Genomic DNA, 20,544 nt, shown 5'->3' on the forward strand with positions numbered 1-20,544 from the left:
AACAATTTCTTATCTAAAAACTAAATATCAATCATTCTTTTTAAACTGCAGGACTCCACAGAGCCTTCAATAATCTATGAGAACTGACAATAATCCATAAGGAGGAGATAATGTAGTGTTCTCACTTATTTGGCTACAGAGTTCTTGTTAGATGAAGCCATTTTTTTCTCCATGCTCCTCCATAAGCTACTGGATGGTATATACTATTAGAGTTCTTTTATGACTTTCACAGAGTCCAACATTATAGGAAACATGGTGTTAGGAAATAAGGCATTTATAGACTGATAATTAACAAATATGGTCCATTCACTCCATTTATTTATTTACCAAGTATTTATTGAGTGCCTACTATGACCAAGGCACAGTTAAGCCATAGAGAATACAGCAAAAGAAAACAAATGAAGTCTTTGCTCTTAGGAAACACAAAACGATATCTTAAAGGACAAAAGAAATATCCAAATAATGTGGTGATGAGTGCTAAAAATAATAAGAGTAAGAGGGGTGGGGAATAAAAAGACAGTGCAGCAAGGTGTTTCAGAATGTCATTTATTCAAGAGAATATTTCAGAGTCACTGGAGGAGGCTACACTTGCTCAAATATAGAAGAAGAAAACAAAAGGGAGAGAAAGCCAAATGGTTACCTAGGGAAGAGTAGGCTAAGCAAATGAGCACAAATGCAGAGGTCCCAGCCGGGAAGCAGGATTGGCATGTTTGGAGACAAGAAGGAGAATGAAGTGACCAAAGTGGAAATAAACACCCTGGAGAAGGGGTGAAGGTAAGACCAGTGAGATCCCCAGGAACAGTTTGTGTAAGGATGCTTCGCTGACATTACAAAGCTTTAGATTCTACTGCAAGTGAGCTAGGAAGCTGGAGGGTTTTAAGGCAGAAATGACCTAATATGACTTATATTTTAAGAGAATTGCTCTGTTATTGTTTTTAGAATGAATTAGGGACAAGTATAGAATCAGCCATACTAACAGTTATATGTCATAGAAGGTTGACGATTGTTCCTTAAGAAAGAAGCAAAGGTAGTAAGAGTCTAGATATATTCTTGAGCTAACCAGACAGCATACAGGAGTTTAGATAACTCTTTTAAAGAGCTTTGTTGGCAAGTGGAGAACCAGAACCTATTGGTAATATAGTCTCTCTCTCGCTCTGTCTCTCTGGGTCTCTCTCTCCCCCTCAGCTACTGAGAAGGTGTACATGCTCAATTACAAAACCTTGCTTTTTAAATAGAGGCTTTTGGTGTTCCCATTCTTTCTGCTGCATGATTAGCTCAGATAAAATGAGTATTTATTTCAAACCAATTTTTTCTTTCATAATTAATTGAATATTTTGAAAAACAATCATAGAAATAAAAATGACAGTTTATGAATATACAGAACTTCTAACTGTACAAAATACTTTCACATGTATATTAAATTGCCTGGGGATCCCCAACCTTGACCTAAGTGTAGGCAAAGGGCCCAGCTACTTTCCCTCTTAAAGAAGAGGAAATAAAAGCTTAGAATAATCATTGGCACAAGTTAATATGACTTGTTAAGAGAATACTAGGCATTGAAGTTTGGGTCTCTTCTACAGTTAAGTGCTCAACCCTCCAAACAATCCTGCCTCATTATCCAAATTAACTATACTCATCTTACTTAGAGCAAGTCAGGACCAATTTCTTACTTATCATTAAAAAAGCCTTTTTCAGATGGTCCAGGGGGTAAAAATCTATAGAAATGTTCTAGTTTCAGATGTATCTTTTATTTTTTTAAAGATTTATTTATTTCTCCCCCCTCTCCTCTCCCACCCCGTTGTCTGTTCTCTGTGTCTATTTGCTGCACCTTTTTTGTTGTCCGCTTCTGTTCTTGTCAGCGGCACGGGAATCTGTGTTTCTTTTGTTGCGTCATCTCGTTGTGTCAGCTCTCTGTGTGTGCAGCACCATTCCTAGACAGGCTGCACTTTCTTTCGCACTGGGCGGCTCTCCCTATGGGGCCCATTCCCTGCACGTGGGGCTCCCCTATGCGAGGACACTCCTGCTTGGCACGGCACTCCTTGCGCGCATCAGCAGTGCACGTGGGCCAGCTGCACACGGGTCAAGGAGGCCCGGGGTTTGAACCGCGGACCTCCCATGTGGTAGACGTACGCCCTAACTACTGGGCCAAGTCCGTTTCCCTCCAATGTATCTTATAAAATGATTAAAGCCTCCCGTACAGCTAACACCAACTTATTTCCAAAGGATATATTGCCTTAAGTTTCTCTAAACTAATGGGCAACCGCATGGTTGTAAAACCAGTCAGGAATTGTGAAAGCAAAAGCAATCAAGTTACTTTCAATAAAGGCTGGTGTTAGGAAATACCCACTCAATGCAACTGTGATTCCCATGTTTCCCATTAAAATGTCAATTACATACTCTTTTTCAAAATCATTGTTATATACAAGTTTTAAATTATTCTTGCTTTCCATATCATTTGATATAATTTTTTCTTTAAAATATACTATATTACCCTATTATGACTCAGTAAGCATGAAAGACAAAGTAACAAACAAGGCAAGCAATTTTATGGGTCCTATAAAATATGAAAATTCAGTATCTTAAATAATATAAGATAGAGAATACATTGATTATATATATATACTTATGTGTATATTTATATGCATTTATCTTTAAAATTCTAGCTTCTATCCTAATGGTACTGTTGAAAGCTAAAATAAATGGTAAACTGAAAATTAAAACTATATTGAATACCATCCAAGTCTATGGCAAGAAGCTAAATAAATGAAATCCATGAGCAAGGAAAAAATATTTATGACAACAGTGTAATCCACTTCAAAATATTTTCCAAATCTTAATATTGTACAGCTCCTCCTAAGTTCCCCTTACCACCTGTGATAGTTTGAAGGTCTTTACTGAATCCCAAAATGAGAAAGATTATGTTTTTGAACTAAACCATTCCTGTGGGTGTGAGATGTTTTAGATTGTGGAGAAACAGGAACTCTCATTCGTTGCTGGTGGGAATGTAAAATGGTGTAGCCACTAAGGAAAACAGTTTGACAGTTTCCTCAGGCAGCTAAGTATAGAATTGCCATATGACCAGGCAATCCTCCTACTATGTATTAATATATATCTAGAAGAATTGAAAAGAGGGACAGATATTTGCACACTGAGGTTCATAGAGGCATTATTCACCATTGCCAAAAGATGGAAGCAACCCGAGCATCCATCAACTGATGAATGGATAAACTGAATGTGGTATATACATATGATGGAATATTATTCAGCCATAAAAAGAATGAAGTCCTGATTAATGCAACAATATAGATAAACCTAGAGGACATTACCCTCAGTGGAATAAGCCAGACACAACAGGACAAACAGTGTATTAGCTCACTGTTATGAACTAATTATAATAAGCAAAGTCATAGAGTTAGAATCCAGAACATAGGTTACCAGAACATAGATTGGAGTTAGAGAATGGGAACTTGGTGCTTAATTTGTACAGATTTTTTATTCAGTTTGATTTAAATGTTTGGAAATGGATGGTGGTGATGGTAGCACAATATTTTTAATGTAATTAACAGCACTCAATTATACAGGTGAATGTGGTTAAAGAGAAAACTTTAGGTCATATATGTTACTGGAATAAAAGTTAAAAGATAAAACAGGACTGTATAACACAGTGTACCCTACTGTAGACAAAAACAAAACAAACACACAAAAAAACCACCACCCTGTGAACATAACCTTGTAGCAAAATTTGCTCAACATACATCTCTTCAGATTTATTGTTTTGCTGGCAACCACATTTCTTTTTTAAAGTAACAGGAAAAAAATGAGAATAAAAATTAAATAATTTCTACTATTATTTAAATAATCAATATTCAAGTATTTTGTGTTTGTGAAAATCTCAGTATCTCATTGCAATGATCACAAACTTGTGCCTACATTTGAATAGTGCTTCTGCATAAATACCTATTGCTTATGTCTACTCTTTGTGAGGCAACAACCAAATAAGGAAAACAAGGTATTAAGAATGCCTTAGAACTCTGGCTACTGCGGACAGACAAGGGATAACACATTTTAAGAACAGTAAGTTAATATTTACATCTGGCCTTATTCTTTCAATTAGTCAAATGTTCTTGCTGTAAGATGATTTCTGTTATATATAGCAAAGACTGAATGACAAAATTCAATAAGGTTGTGAGAATATAAATTCACTGGGAATATATTTATCCTAAACTTAGTTTCTCTTTGAACATTTCTCTGCCCAGTTCCTTGAAGGGATAGTAATTCCTCACACGATGGTTCTAGAACACTGATTCCAACCTTGGTTGCACATTAGAATCATCTAGGGAGATTTTAAAACTCATAATGCTTAGACCATACTCCAGACCAATTAATCAAAATCCCTGGGGTGGGAGCCAGGCATCAGTACTTTTTACAACTCCTCAGGTGATTCTAAAGTGTAACCAAGGTTGAGAACCAGAGTTGTAGGAACATTTGCATCAGTTTCACCAGGGTACTTGTTAAACAGGCAGACCTGTACCCAAAACTAAGTCTATTATATTGGAATCTCTATGGATGCAAAAGGAATGCATATTTTTAACAAGCCTCCCAGATTATTCATAGGCATACCAAGTTTGAGAACTTTGGCTTAGAGAATTAAGGTGGCACATTTTGACCTGTAGAGTCATCACTGAACAGGAAAATTTGAATTCTCAATCCACAGTCTTTTTTGGAAGTCTCCTTGGAGGTCTTAGCCAAGGTAGCTATATAGAGTGCAGGTGTGCAGTAATAACTCTGGTAAAACTCTAGAAAATATACGCACATTTTTAAATGAATTCTTTATTAGGGCAAAATGATCCTCTACTGGAAAAGCTATAATAAGAGAGGACATCAAACTAAAATGATCAAGAATAGTTAAAATTGTCTACAAGAATTAAGGACGTTAAGAGTGGAATTCTTATGGACAAGCATAAAGCCCCATATTGGCCCTCCCTCTACTTCCACCACAAGCAAATTTCTTTTAAAATCACACAATTAAAATATTTTTAAAGGAAGGGAAAATTCAAGATCAATAGGAAACATACTTCTTGAGCATGAAAATAAATCTTTATTTATTTCTTTTTTTTTTAAGATTTATTTTATTTATTCCCCCCCCCACCCAAGTTGTCTGTTCTCTGTGTCCATTTGCTGCATGTTCTTCTTTGTCCATGTCTGTAGTTGTCAGCAGCACGGGAATCTGTGTCTCTTTTTGTTGAGTCATCTTGCTATGTCAGCTCTCCATGTGTGCGGTGCCATTCTTGGGCAGGCTGAGCTCTCCTTCAGCTGGACGGCTCTCCCTACAGGGTGCACGCCCTGCGTATGGGCTCCCCTACATGGGGGGGGGGGGCACCCCTGCATGGCATGGCACTCCCTGTGTGCATCAGTACTCCCTGCGTGCATCAGCACTGCACGTGGGCCAGCTCCATTCAAGGAGACCCGGGGTTTGAACCACGGACCTCCTATATAGTAGACGGATGCCCTATCCATTGGGCCAAGTCTGCTTCCCTTTATTTATTTCTTATTACCCAAAAATAAGAGAAAGTTAAGGTTCACAGTTTCAGCTCTTAACACAAAGTGAACTAGGAGGCAAATTTACATCCATCAGATACAACCAATGGACCAACTTTTAAAAATTCAGGCTATCTTGAAAGCTTGCAACATACTGGATATTGCTGTCAATGCTCTACTACATGGCCTTCTACAGAATGTCAGCAATGGCTAGCAGTGAGCAGAACTTATGAAGGGTTTTTTATTTATATAGTAGGTGTTTTCTACATGTCGCTAGAACTCCAGAAGTTTATAAACATGTCAGATGTTCAGAAGCAAAAACTAGTTAAAAACCTAAACACGATTTAGGAGTATGCTCCAATAAAAGAAGGGTCATGAACTAAATTAATAGTTGCCTCTGGGTAAGCAGGTATTCATTGTAAATATTTTTTAAAAATTATGTTTGACATTAGCACCAGTGCAGAACATGCTCAGCATCATAAGATCCAAAACACCAGCACTAGTTTCAACCATCCTTAAAAAAAATTATGTCCTTCCTATTAAGATGTCAGACTAGCAGTTTGTCAGATTAATAAATCTAACTCAAATGATTGACTTTTACTGTACAAATTTATCTTTTAGCATTATTTTGGGAGAACTAATCAGTTAAACAGCAGACATTTTAAGATTTAAGGTATTCGTTATTTTAAAAACTGGGCATTATCTTATATAGAAAATTACTGAAAATTGAGTCACTCAAGATCTTTAAAACTTTAAATAAAATTTCTTTCTTATTTGTCAACAAATGTGGCATAAATATTAAAAAAAAACCCTAGAAAACCTGTTTATTCATCATTCTTTCCAAGTGTTTTTTTAGTAAGTAGTATTGCTCCTATTTAAGGAATCCAATATTAACCTAATTATCTCATGTGGAAAGAGGGAAAACATGCTTATCACCTTTTGTGGAACACACTTTAACCTCTCAACTAAAGACCAAAATTAATAGCAATATAAAGAATTTGGAACCAAAAAGATTTTTACTTTATATTTCATGGATGGTGCTGCTGCTCCAACCTTATAAAGTAAAGCTGTGTGCCTTCCAAAGCCCAAATATTAAAGTATTTCCCCATCTCACCTTGTTAACTAGTGTCCTTTGTTTTCTTTAAAACAAGGAGTTAAAGGATTGATCTGGGGGCTTTTCACACACAAAAATCATACTGAATGTGGCTAGACAATTATTTTACAGGAACAGTTTAAATATTATGCATTAGCCAAATCAACCTATTCCATCCCCCCGGTTGGACAGGGAAAAAAATCCACACTCATTTAACTATTTCTCTTGATAGGATTTGTCTCCCAACAATAAGCAGCTTAAATAACTTTCACCAATCTAGTTTGACTTTTAGAATAGGAAAGTCACATATTTTTAAGCACATGTAGCTGAAATTATGAATTATGACTTGAAGCTAATAAACCATGCAGGGGCAAGGTTAATAAACCAATGTGCTTTGAATTTATTCAAGTACTGATATTTTGTATAAAAAGACAGCGTATATAATGACTATCACGAGAACTGAAAAGATTTGTCCCCAAAAATAAAATACTAAAACTAAGTTAAAATAGTATTCCACACAGCATAAAGTTTGACGCATCAAGTTTACATGTCCCAGGTGACCATGTGTGAAAATATGAAGCAGCTATTAACATTGATATGTCTAATACTTAAAACCAGATTGTAATTGGGGGAACATCTAAATCCTTAATTAAAAAATTCAAACGAAGTGAAAACTTTAAAGTGGTTCACTGTTCGCACCTAAATGTCAAGTTAGGAAATGCATATTTGCAAGCAGCAATACAAAAGTATTCATGAAGAATGCACAATCTCTTCCTGAAAATTATGAAAACACCCCTGCTATCAATACATTTCTAAATACAAAACTGACTACCATATTTTTCACTTCTGTGTAGCAAGAGAAGTTCATTTTAAAAACAGATGAAATTCAGTCTTTAGGTGTGAATGGTATGAATGACAGTCTTATTTATTTATTTATTTAAATTTCTTAGTTGTTTGGGATCCTTAAGCATGGAAAATCTCAGAGTGGAGGGTCCACAAAGGAACCGGGCTTGTCTTATTGCATCCAGTTAAGCCAGAGGTGGGAATGCCTCTGGGTCATCTACAACAGGAGCAGAAGCAATTGACTTGTCAGTCTTGCTGCCATAATTAGAATGCCCACCACCCAAAGTCCACCACATCCTCCGGTACCACCATGTCCAGGGCTGCCAAAGTTTCCAAAATTGATCTCCAGCTGAGACATTATATCATTCGCAGGCTTCCGGAAATGATGGTCCATCACTGAATCTTCAGCATGAGCCTCTTCACTCTTTGACTTATAAAGAACAAATCCCTTTTCCATCAACACCCTCATTTGGTTTTCCGATATTAAATTCTACTTTTCCCTGGTCCTTATCTTAAATAGCCTTCCACTCAGTCAAAACTCTTCTCTTTTGGACCTTCTTCCTTTACCTCTTTCAACTTCGTTCTCCTTATTTTCAGTGTCTGCAACTCAATGTTCTTCACCTTCAGGTGTTTCCTCAGTCACGTTTGTTTGATCCAAGTCAGTTAATTCATCTCTGACAGTTCCCCAGTTGTGAGATCCGCTGTCCCCCTGTTTGTCCCCACGCTTCAGGCCAGACCTATCACTTCCACTATGCCTATCAAATGCACGTTTGCCACGAGAATCAAATCCACCTCCTCGGCCCATTCCACGTCCGTGGCCTCCCCGACTTCTTTCAACACCCCTCGGCTGGGACGGGCCGGTCAGTAACCGGTCGATCAACTGAAAATTAGCCATCTTCACCCTTTTCTTCAAGAGGCTTTTCGAATCGTCGTTCACGAGGTGGTCATCTTTCTGGTCGTCTATCAGTCATTCTCCCTTCACCCTGAAGTTGCTGATCAGGTCTTCTTCCAGCGCGTCTTACTCCTCCTTTCTTAAGAGGCGCCTGCGCCTCCGCCCTCCTGCCACCCGCGCCAGCCCGGGGGCCGCGGGGCTTTCCCAGGCTCTTCACGCAGCTGTGCCTGCCGCCTTGGGGTTGGTCTCGGCTGTGTCCTGGGTTGCGCTCTTGGCCCCGGGGCCCGCAACGCCGTACCCCTCGTCTCGGGCCAACTTCTCATTTCTTGTTCTCTGCCACCTTCAACACCTTGGAGGGATCCAATTTGTTGTCAAATAACTGGTGGAAAAGTGACCACACGGCCTAAGCCTTCTTGTAAACGCCCGGGCATGATGGTGGCTCTGCTGCCTGAGCCAAGAGCGCTTACTTCGGCTCTTGCCACAAACTCTCCTTTAAATTTAATAGTATTAGTCCATTCAACATATCTACTCCTTTACAACCTGTAGTATAAGTACGTTCAGAAACATCTCATCTGCTCCTCACAAATATCCTACTCAGGAAATCATGCCAAAGGATTATTAACTCCAGATTTTACAGATAAAATAGGTGCGGAACATAATCCAGAGTGAAGTTCTCAGTGTTTGTGGAGTTGCATTGAGAAAACTGAGGCATAGCGCCAATTAGAGCCAACTGACTCATCATCAATTGATCCAGATACAGCTGCATCAAAAGCCAGATCTAATCCAATAACATTGCCCTGGGAGGAGGAGACTGATAAAAACATTGAAGGTAAATGATTATTCTTTAAACCAGTGGTTCTCAAGTTTGGTGCGCCGAAGGATCACGTGGGTGTTTTTAACTAAATCCAGGTCACCACCTACCAGAGAAAGCAAGTAATCGCCAAATATGTAATTAACCCAATTAATAATGATCATCAAAACAGTATCATTGACTAACTCTGACCAAAGTTTAAAAGTAAAATGACTCATGGCCTCAATTAGTATTTGTTGAATCTATGAATCCATTCATCAGTTACATGAAATTAAGACTAACTTGGTTTACAACCGCTAGCAGTATATAAAAAGAGAAAGGTTTATAGATGCACTCTTTTCTGTTCAACTAAATTAGTGGAAGAACTAGAGCTAATCTGATAACATGGGACATTTCTTTAAACTAATCCTTTTTCTTGCAGGGGTTGGTGGGCTTGTAGATCAAGCATACTTCCTTGTGGGACAGGAACTAAGAAAATTTGCTTTTAAAAGAAATGGGAAGGCTCTCCTGCTGAATGTAGGAGAGGAAGAAGGTCTTCAGTGAGAAGACAGGCAAAGATTTCTGGGAATGAAGAAGCAGTCCTTCCCTAAGGCATTAGATTTGCTACTAGGCAACAAATAAAATATGATTACTTCTATGCAGCCCAAAATGAAGTGCTTCCAGCAGAAAACTGCTTGCTTAAAAATGCTTTTCAAATATCTAACCTCTAGATAATGTTGGTGCTCAACCCATCCCATAATTTACATTATATCTATAAATTCCTTCACACTATTCTACAAGTATTTTGAAAACGTATAATTTGGACATTCTGCAAAAAATCCAACACCAATCATTATTATTTTTATAAAGGTATAATGTCAAGCCACTTTCACTGTCATAAAAAGCATATGTAGGTAATAGTAAGGAAGGCATTGAAAATGATTTTTCTGATTTCTAATACAATAACAAAATAGTTGTTAAACTAAACCTAGTGATTATATTTTTGTTACTTCTTTATCATAAACTTTAAGTTCTTTAATGCCTGGCCATATTCCAAAAGATGTTTAAATAGCATTCTGCCATATAGAACTAAATTAATAAACCCCTAAAATATGGCATCTGAAGAACTTTTCCAATTATTTTTCTAAAAAAGTTCATATTATATATTTTTATTTTTCATTCATTGATTTGCAATATAATTTTCATTTGCAAAAGCCGTAATGAATAATTTGCCTATAAGTTATCATCATATAATTGACCATAGGTATTACTACCTGAATCTATGAAATGGTTATGTTTGGCTACTGGAAATCTTGTGCAGTATTTCTCAAATTTCAGTGCATGTGGAAGTCAACTGTGGAATATTTTGAAGTACAGAGAATCTGATTCAGCTGGTCCCATGTGGCACCTGATAACCTGCATTTCTAACAAGATTCCAGGTGATGCTGATACATGACCATGCTTTGAGTAGCAAGGTTCCAGAGCAAAGGTTCTTAACCAGGGGTCTGTGCGCTTGAATTGAAATTTAAAAAAAAATCTTGTGGGGACGTGTTGGTGCAAGTGTGATATATTTATTAAATAATAAACAGTATAGTGTGGGCTTAGTAAGGGTCTGTGATTTTCACCTGATGGACAAAGGGGTCTGTGGGACAAAAAAAATTAAGAACCACTGTTCTAGAGCATAAGTGGACCATAAAACTTCCACCACTATGAAGAGTAAGCCTAAATCCCTAGCAGTCTTTTCAAGGTATTAAAGAGCTGCTTTTCTGTAGCTCATATTTAAAGGAGCTCTCAGGTCTAAATCTGCTTCTTCAACATATAATCCTTATCAATTTCATATATAAAGAGGAAGACTTGATAACCTTTATACAGTGAGCAAGCTATCCATTTAGCTATAAATACTCTCCAAGCTGGTATGAACCAAAGACCATCTATTTCTAATTCAGTTCACTCAGTTTATGTCTTCAGTTACTGCAAGGTCAATTGACTGACCCAGGGTCATTTATCCAATATCTGGAAAGGTTAGGACTCAAATCCATCTCTCCATTCCAAATGGAGGTATTTTTCCTCCATTTCAGTTGCCTTTAATAATGCCACACACCAGAGAATGGGGACTAGGTTGTTTGGACCACGAAATCTTAGTTCTGAATTTAATCTCTCAGCCTCGGCACATTACAATTCCTAACATGGATTTAAGATCTTGTGGAGGGCCGGGTACAATAATGGGGAGGTTTCTTTGTGCTTCAAAACAAGCCTTGGGTTTCAATGCAATTATGTGAATTTATGAGCTTATTTGAGTGTGGTATAGGGATATAAGAGAAAAGCCTTGGCTTTTCTGCTGTAGAGAATGGGGATATGAATTATTCGTTCTATTTCCCCAAACCTGCTGGTTTTTTTGAAACAGTTCCTATCCAGTCAGGTGTGGGAGTCAGCGGCAGAAGAACCTCACATTCACTGGGGCAAACAAATGATATTTGATGCTTTTAATTGGACTTGAATATCCTTAACAATAACTGATCCCAAACTGATCCTCAAAATATGAAGACATTGTGGAAAGATACTAAAAAGAATTTTATACAATCACACAGATATTACTGCTTGAAACTTAGATCTGGATTCTACCAGCCTCTGATTTAATGGTCAACTCCAACTTCACACTGACTTAACAACAGGTCAAGGTTGGAGGATAAGTAAATGAAATATTTAAGTGGTATGAGGGGTTTATACAAACTTCCCACATACTCCCCTTGGAAATGTTTTAAGGATTTAGAACAGTAAGAGAGTGCTTTGTATACTCTCGGGCTCTCCCTCCCTGGATCCCAACAACACAGAAAAGAGGAACTTGGGATGTGCATGATCTTGGGTCAAGGACTGCCTCTGAACATAGGTAAACAGCCTGCTTTGAAAATTCTGTTCTCCTTTGAAGGAGGATTACTCTGTAAACTAGTGTGTTGTATACAAATAGCTCCGTACTGAGGGGCTCAGATGGGGTGGCCAGGCTATCTTCTCCCTTAGCCATTGGTTCCTAATACCATATCACAAGTTTCTGGTAAGTAAGAAAGCAAGGGTTAGTAATATTCTCTTCATAGGATTAAGTGGATTTCATGGCAATCAAGAAGCTGGGCTACCTTCTCTATCTTTCCAGGACTTTTTCAAGGTGTTCACAGGTGAAGTCTGAGCAGTGATGCTGGAGTTAGGGATAATAAGCCTCGACCCCTTAGAGAAAGTCAGTAGCTTCTTATTTCATCCTTGGTGATATAAGCTTAGAGACAGTTACACACAGCTTGGTGTCAGTTATAAGGCATAAGTATCCATGTTCTGTAACAGGCTTCTACAGAAATTCAACAAATTTTTTGGCCATGGTAAGTCTCCAGAAAAATATAAATGCCTCCAAATTCTCAGAGCCAGGAGGCATTCCATAGTTTTTGTTGGTGGTTGGAAATCTGGCTCTGGCTGACATGCCCACCTTTGCCTCACTCATTCCTAACACATTCTCTTAATTATCACTCCAGTACTCATGGCTTATATGCTCCATTCCCATTCTTCCTATCATGTGATTTCTCCCTTTCTCTAATTAACATCACCCCCTTCAAGACAGCTCACATGTGGTAGCCTCTGTAAGAGCCTTCCCTACAGCTCTAGTCTACCATAGGCTCTGCCCGCTGAATTCTTAACAAAAGTTAAGTGCATACACCATTGGTATAGCAATTATGTCAGCCATGTTTCTAAGAAGAAATGTTCACCGTGGACCTACTTTGCTTATAATGCCAGGATAAATAAGAATTGGAATAAAGGAGAGAAGTACAAATATATATTTCAACTTTCAAAGTTGTTTACATGAAAAATGTTATCAAGTAAAGAGGAGGTAACTGGCTTATAGGTAGAGCAGGGTAGGACCTTTTCTTTTTCTTTTTCTTTTTCTTTTTCTTTTCTCTCTCTCTCTTATTTTTTTCTTTTATTGTTTCTGAGCCTAATCACCAGAATAATTTCTGGGACACATGAAGAATGTAGCTTCAGAAAAAGCTTGAAAGAGAAAAACAGACGTCAGTTTAATACAGAGCAACATTTTGTGAGTATGGATGAGCAATAATGAAAAGAGCACACCAGAAGACTAATTCGTCCTCCATGCAACTGGAAGGAAGGATTCAAACACAGGCTAGAGAATTTTGTGTATTCAGTGGGAGAGAAGCAGAGTTAACCGACTGCCAAGACTCCTTGTTGTTCTAAGATTCTGAGTCTACTATAAACAACAATGATATTGTCTTGTATACTTTGCAACAAATAATAATAAAAGCACAATGACCATGATTAACTTACTGTGCTGGCAGTGAATCCCATTAAATCCCCGGGGACATTTACAAACATAGCCTATGAATGTGTCCCCTCGGTATGCTTCACTTATCTCACAGGTTCCTCCATTGTGGCATGGATTAGGAATGCAAGGACCTGAAAAACAGGGGGAAAAAACACATTGCTGCATCATGCATAGGTTTAAAAATAAATACTGTGTCAACATTTTGCACTTAGTAATTTTGTAGAAAAAGTGCTTTGGATATTAATGATACAGGAAATGCATAGCCGAGTATCAGCTCTGGAGACCAATGACCTGGTTTAAGTCCTAGATAAAGCAGTTTCTAATTGTGTGGACTTGGAAAATTTTTTAGCATCTCTGTGCCTCAGTTTCTGCTTTTGTTAAATACCAGTAATAGCAGAATGTACCTCAAAGGGTTATGATACAGATGAAAAAGTCTATATGTATATAATGCCCCAAACTGCTCTGTTACATATTAAGCACTCAAAAAAAAATATTAGCACTAAATAAGATATTATTATTAGAAAGTCTTAGTTGTACATCTTCTGTATGTTTACAAAGTTACACTATATGACAATTTCAGGAATTAGGAACACTGAATATCTTTTGTCTCCTACTGATGTTAAGTACCATAAACTTGCCGATGGTTGTAACAACATAGACCAGGTGATGTAGGTAGCTAATTGCAATACTTTTATAGACTATTTATGAGTTCATAGTAGGGCATACCTCTGGAGAAATAGAATTTTTGCCAATCTGAAAGGAGTAGCTCATCAAAAGTTGAAAAAATATAGAGAAGAGGACCGGCAGTCATTTTTAAGCCTTGAGAAAGTAACTTCAACAGAGTGGTTGTTACCTGCAGCAAACAAGGGGCCTGTGACTCTCAGATTTCCCTTGAAGAGAACTTGCTGCCAGGAGTGTGATGAAGCTGACACTCTCCAACTACTCCACCAGAATCTGCCCCAGCAGTGTTCATGCTGCAGCCACCCTTGCTCCCTGACTGTTCCCAGGCAATGGCTGAACACCAGGGCAGTTCTTGAACTAGGCCAGTCCTGTCTAATCTGGACTCTTCTAGTGGACATTTTTTACTTTGGAACTCCCCATTGGTGTGGCCTAGATTTTTTCAAGGCTATGTGGCAGCCTGAGGCTCTTCCTATGCAATCTTCCTTTCTGCTCTTTCTACTTTAAAGGTGACAGGCTGTGTCACAGTATGAAAGTTCATTCTGTCTACTCCTGTTCCCTCTTTTGTACAGCACAGATGTCTCACCCAATAATTCTTTGCACTTCTAATTCTGTCTTACAGTTTGTTTCCTGGAGGATGCTAATTGGCCCAGTGAGAATTCAGCCTGGAGATTGTAAAAAGAGAAGAAACAAATTGAAGGAAGGAAAAGATCTCCCTATGATGAAGAAAAACCAGGCAAAAATAAAGATTTCTCTTTATTTTGACTTTATTTATTTATGTTTAATGAGATACTGGGGACTGAACCCAGGACCTCATAAATGGGAAGCAGGTACTCAACCACTGAGCTATATCTGCTCCCCAATGAGAGTTGGTTTTTTCATTTTGTTTTGTTTTGTTTTTAGGAAGTACTGGGGATCAAACCCAGGACCTTGTACATAGGAAGCAGGTGCTTAACCACTTGAGCTACACCAACTCCTTGACTATTTTAATTGGAGAGAATAGAATACATTGTAAGTGAAAGACAAGTCACTGAAGACAAACATAAAATATACATATTAGAAAAGAAAAGAGAGATAATTAAACCAAGTGGCTGACTATGAAGAGGTGAATTCCACAGTTTTGGGAGAAATATGAGTCAAGAAATAGAGACTTTTAGCTGAGACTGCAAAGAAGAGGAAATGGTCACATAGGAGAACAGTGAGAAACTAAAGCAACTGGTAAGAAGAGGCTCCGCCTGGCAAGGTTATTCAATGAGTATAATAAGGAATTGCTACTCAAGTGTGGGACAGGGATATTTAAAGACTTACAAAGAGAAAAAAGAATTTGCCATCATCAGTTTTAGCAGTATGACAGGAAGTTAACAACTGGATTGGGCAAAGCTGTCCTGCTTTGAGGCAAGACTTTATGATTCTATTCCTTCCCCTATCAGCTGTCTTTGACACACAGTTTTTTCCAGTTTAAAATTTCAGGATGTCATCAACATAGTGACATAAGACATCCCCTAGCAAAGTCTCATTTCAGAATCAACTAACAAATGCCACTTGCTTCAATCTCTGGAGTATCATAGAGAATGGAGAAGCACTCCATATACACTGAATTGAAGAAAAAGAAAGACAAACACCAAAGTTAGATAGGAAATTGTGTCCCAGACCTGCCAGTCTGGATGCGTCTCCCTCACTTGGTCCCAATCAGCTTGGGAGTCACACAGATGTATTAAGGCCTGGGTCCCTCCACCCATGGATGCAGATGATAGAGCCACTCACAGCAGCAAGTTAGAACCCCATGCGTTTTGAGACACAGGGACTCAAGTCTGCAGAGACCCAGGGTGGAATGCAAGTGGCTGAGGAGTGCCACATACAAAAGGGAACCCAGGTTGAGAGAGAGAGAGAGAGAGCGAGAGCAACATAACTGTTGGCAACAGATGTTCACGCTCAGTCCAGTCTCAGAGTGCTGGACCATCTAAACAAATATGGACCTGAATCTCTTCTCTTACTCCCTGGGGTGGCAAATCCTAATATGGAAGAAAAAGGAAGAAAAAACGCATCATAGAAATGAAAAAGGAAGGGTGGGGAACTCAACTGCTATAGGTCAAGAGCCTCAGAGCTGAAAAATTATAGAAGCTGGGAAGAAAATCCTGAACAAAAACAGGACAGGTTAAGGTCCTTGAAGAATGAAGAGAAGAAAGGAAGCTTTCTCCTGGAGATGAAACAACTGCACAAAAAGGAATAATCTTAAAAATTGTACCACATATCCAAGGCAAGAATCATGGGCAGAATAGTTGAGAAAATTTAAACAGGTAAATGTGGACTATGATAAAGGTCCAGAAAGATTTGGACAAAGCATCCGACTTTACACAAAACCAGTCAACGAAAATAAGGGAGAGTTTAAAATATTCACAGATAAACAGAAACAGAGAATTTATCAATGAAAGACTTGCCCTATAAGAACTACTAAAGGGAGTTCTGCAGTTTGAAAGGAAAAGACAGGGAGAGAGTAGCTTGGAATACTGTGAAGAGATAAAGATCCTCAGTAAAAGTAACTAAAAGAGTAAATCCAAACCCAACAGTACTGTATCCTCAATATATAATGCTGCTCTTTAATTCTTCCCTATAAGAGTCAGAAGGCAATTAAACAGGCAAAAGTCATATTTTCTGTTAATGGACTTGCTAAATATAAAGAGGAAATGTGGGACAGAAACAATATACACAGGGGAGGAAAATGTGAGCAGAGAATGTATATGCTATTGAAGCTAAATTGTATCATTACAAATTAGTAGATTATAAACATAGGGTGTATAATAAAAGCCCCAGGGTAACAAAAAAGAAAGTATTTTTTTTTTTTTTTTTTTTTTTTTTTTTTATTTTTAATTTTTTTATTTTTTATTGACTTTGTAATAATATTACATTAAAAATATATATGTGAGGTCCCATTCAACCCCACCCCCCCACCCCCCCTCTCCCCCCCCCCCAACAACACTCGTTCCCATCATCATGACACATCCATTGGATTTGGTAAGTACATCTTTGGGCACCTCTGCACCTCATATACATTGGTTCACATCATGGCCCATACTCTCCTCTATTCCATCATGTAGGCCCTGTGAGGATTTACAATGTCCGGTGATTACCTCTGAAGCACCATCCAGGGCAGCTCCATGTCCCGAAGACGCCTCCACCTCTCATCTCTTCCTGCCTTTCCCCATACCCTTTGTCCATTATGTCCACTTTTCCCAATCCAATGCCACCTCTTCTATGTGGACACTGGATTGGTTGTGTCCATTGCACCTTTATGTCAAGAGGAGGCTCAGATTCCACCTGGATGCTGGATGCAATCCTCCCATTATCAGTTGTAATCACTCTAGGCTCCATGGTGTGGTGGTTGTCCTTCACCTCCATCTTAGCTGAGTGTGGTAAGTCCAATAAATCAGATTGTAGGTGCTGGAGTCTATATTTTTAAAAATATACAGTAACAGAAAGGAAAACTTGATAAGACAGATTTATCACAAAATATCAACTATACAGAAAGGAAGGCTACAACAAGTGAAAATAGAGACAAAAACAGATAAGACATATAAAAAACAAAGAACAAATGGCTGAAGTAAGTACTGCCTTTACAATAATGATATTGAATATTAATGGCTTACACTCTCCAATCAAAAGACACAGATTGGCAGAATGGATAAAACAGTATGATCCAATTATATGTTGTTTACAAAAGATGCATCTTAGACCCAAAGATAAAAAAGGATAAAAAAACAACCCATACAAATAGTAACGAAAAGAAGAGCTGAGGTAGTTATACTAATATTGGTCAAAATAGACTTTAAATCTGAAGTGCCTAAAAGAGACAAAGAAGGATACTACATATTAAAAAAAGGTTCAATTCACCAGAAGAAAAAACAATAATAAATGTTTATGCACCTACCCATGCTATCCCAAAATAGTATTAGGCAAACACTGTTAAAACTGAAGGGAAGAATAGAGATTTCTACAATAACTGTTAGAGATTTAAATTTACCACTGTCATTAATAGATAGAAGCTTAATGAATTGTATGATAAATGAGGTAGAACTAACAGATATACACAGAACACTGTACCCCAAACAGCAGGATATATTCTTCTCAAGTGCACATGGATCATTTTTCAGGAAAAACCACATGTTGTATCACAAAATGTCTCAATAAATTTAAAAAGATTGAAATTATACAAAGCATAATGAAATAAAGCTGGAAATCAATCACAGGAAAATAACTGGAAAATCAAGATATATATGGATTTTAAATATCACACTTAAACAATAAACGGCTCAAAGAAGAATTTACAAGGGAGATGTGTAAATCTCTTGAGATGAATGAAAACAAGAACACAACTTATCAAAACTTATGGAATGCAGCAAAGGCAGTCCTGAGAGGGAAATTATAACCCTAATACTTACACTAAATAGGAAGAAAGAGCTAAAATCAAAGCTCTAATGGTACTGCAAGAGGAACTAGAAAAAGAGCAGCAAACTAAACCCAAAGCAAGCAGGAGGAATGAAATAGCAAAGATTAGAGCAGAAATAAGTGAAATTAACAACAGCAAAAAAAAATAGAGAGAATCAACAAAAACAAAAATTGGTGCTTTGAAAAGTTCAATAAAACTTATACACATTTAGTTAAACTGACAAAGAAAAAAAGAAAGAAGAAACAAGAATGAGAGGGCATCATTACTGGTGAATCCACAGAACTGAAAAGTATCATATGAGCATACTATGAACAATTTGTGGACAACCAACAAATTGCCAACAAATTGGACAACCTAGATAAAATGGACAAATTCCTAGAAACACAAGAACAGCCTACATTGATTCTAGAAGAAATAAAATATCAAAAGAAACTGATCACAAGTAAAGAGAACAAATCAGTCATCAAAATCTTCCCAACAAAGAAAGTCCCAGGATTAGGTGGCTTGACAGGTGAATTCCACCAAATATTCCAAAAAGTATTAGTACCAATACTGCTTAAACTTTTCCAAAAACTTTGAAGAGGAGGGAACACTACATAACTCATTCTATGAGGCTAACATCAGACTAATACCAAAGACAGATAAAGATATTAAAGATAAGAAAATTGCAAATCAATTTCTCTTATGAATATTGATGCAAAAATCTTCAACAAAATGTTTACAAACAAAATCCAACAACACATTTAAAGAATTATAGAACATGATCACATGGGATTTGTCCCAGGTATACAAAGGTGGTTCAATATGCGGAAATCAATTAATTAATATACCACATTAACAAAATGAGGGGGGGAGACCACATGATTATCTATCTAAATTGATTGGAAAAGGCATTTGACAAAATCCAGCATCCTTTCTTGATGAAAACACTTAGAAAAACAGGCATAGAAGGAAACTTCCTCAACATGATAAAGGGCATATAAGAAAGACCCACTGCTAGCATCATACTCATTGGTGAAAGACTGGAAGCTTTCTTCTAAAATATGGAACAAGACAAGTATGCCCACTATTACCACTATTATTCAGTATTGTACAGGACATTCTAGCCATTTAGGCAAGAAAAAGAAATAAAGTTCTTCCAGATTGGAAAAGAAGAAGTAAAACTTCTACTATTTGCAGATGACATGATCCTCTGCATAGAAAGCCCTGAAAAATCAACAAAGTTACTAGGGATAATGAAAGGATTCAGCAAAGTGATGGCATACAAGATCAACATGCAAATATCAGGAGTGTTTCTATACCCTAGCATTGAGCAATCTGAGGAGGAAATCTAGAAAAAACATTCCATTTACAGTAGCAACTAAAAGAATAATATATCTAGGAATAAATTTAACCAAGGATGTGAAAGACTTATACACAGAAAATAGCAAAGAAATCAAAGCACATCTCATTAAATGGAAGGTCATTTCATGCCTATGGACTGGATGACTAAACATTGTCAAGATGTCAACTCTACCCAAAATGATTTACAGATTTCACTCAATCCCAATCAAAATTCCAACAGCCTACTTTGCCAATATATAAAAGCCAATCATCAAATTTATTTGGAAAGGCAATGGAACCCAAATAAGCAAAACCATCTTGAAAAAGTACAGAGTCAAAGGACTCATACTTCCTGACAGTAAAACATATTATAAAACTACAATGGTCAAACAGCATGGTACTGGCACAAAAAGACAAAAATGGACTGGTGGAATCCAGTTCAGTGTTCAGAAATAAACCCTCACATCTATGGCAAATTTACTTTTGACAAGGCCATTGGGAAAGAATAGTCTCTTCAACAAATAGAGCTTTTGCATATAGAAGATCTATATGCAAAAGCATGGAGGAGGACTCCTATCTAACCCCATATATAAAAATTTATTCAAAATGGATCAGTGATCTAAATATA

The 20,544-nt window shown here is 37.5% G+C and overlaps 1 protein-coding gene and 1 pseudogene across 2 annotated transcripts in view; both read right to left on the minus strand.

Moving 5' to 3' along the window:
* EDIL3 (EGF like repeats and discoidin domains 3) overlaps positions 1–20,544 on the minus strand; it is a 472,512-nt gene that overhangs the window by 220,448 nt on the left and 231,520 nt on the right. For both annotated transcript variants that reach the window (XM_004477129.4, XM_023584262.2), the window contains one exon: positions 13,474–13,602. In XM_004477129.4, the coding sequence (XP_004477186.2) occupies positions 13,474–13,602 (129 nt within the window). The remainder of the gene's footprint in view (positions 1–13,473; positions 13,603–20,544) is intronic.
* LOC101418316 (SERPINE1 mRNA-binding protein 1-like) lies at positions 7,655–8,797 on the minus strand (annotated as a pseudogene).

This window comes from Dasypus novemcinctus, chromosome 2 (genome assembly GCF_030445035.2).
Source record: "Dasypus novemcinctus isolate mDasNov1 chromosome 2, mDasNov1.1.hap2, whole genome shotgun sequence".
Taxonomy (NCBI): Eukaryota; Metazoa; Chordata; class Mammalia; order Cingulata; family Dasypodidae; genus Dasypus; species Dasypus novemcinctus.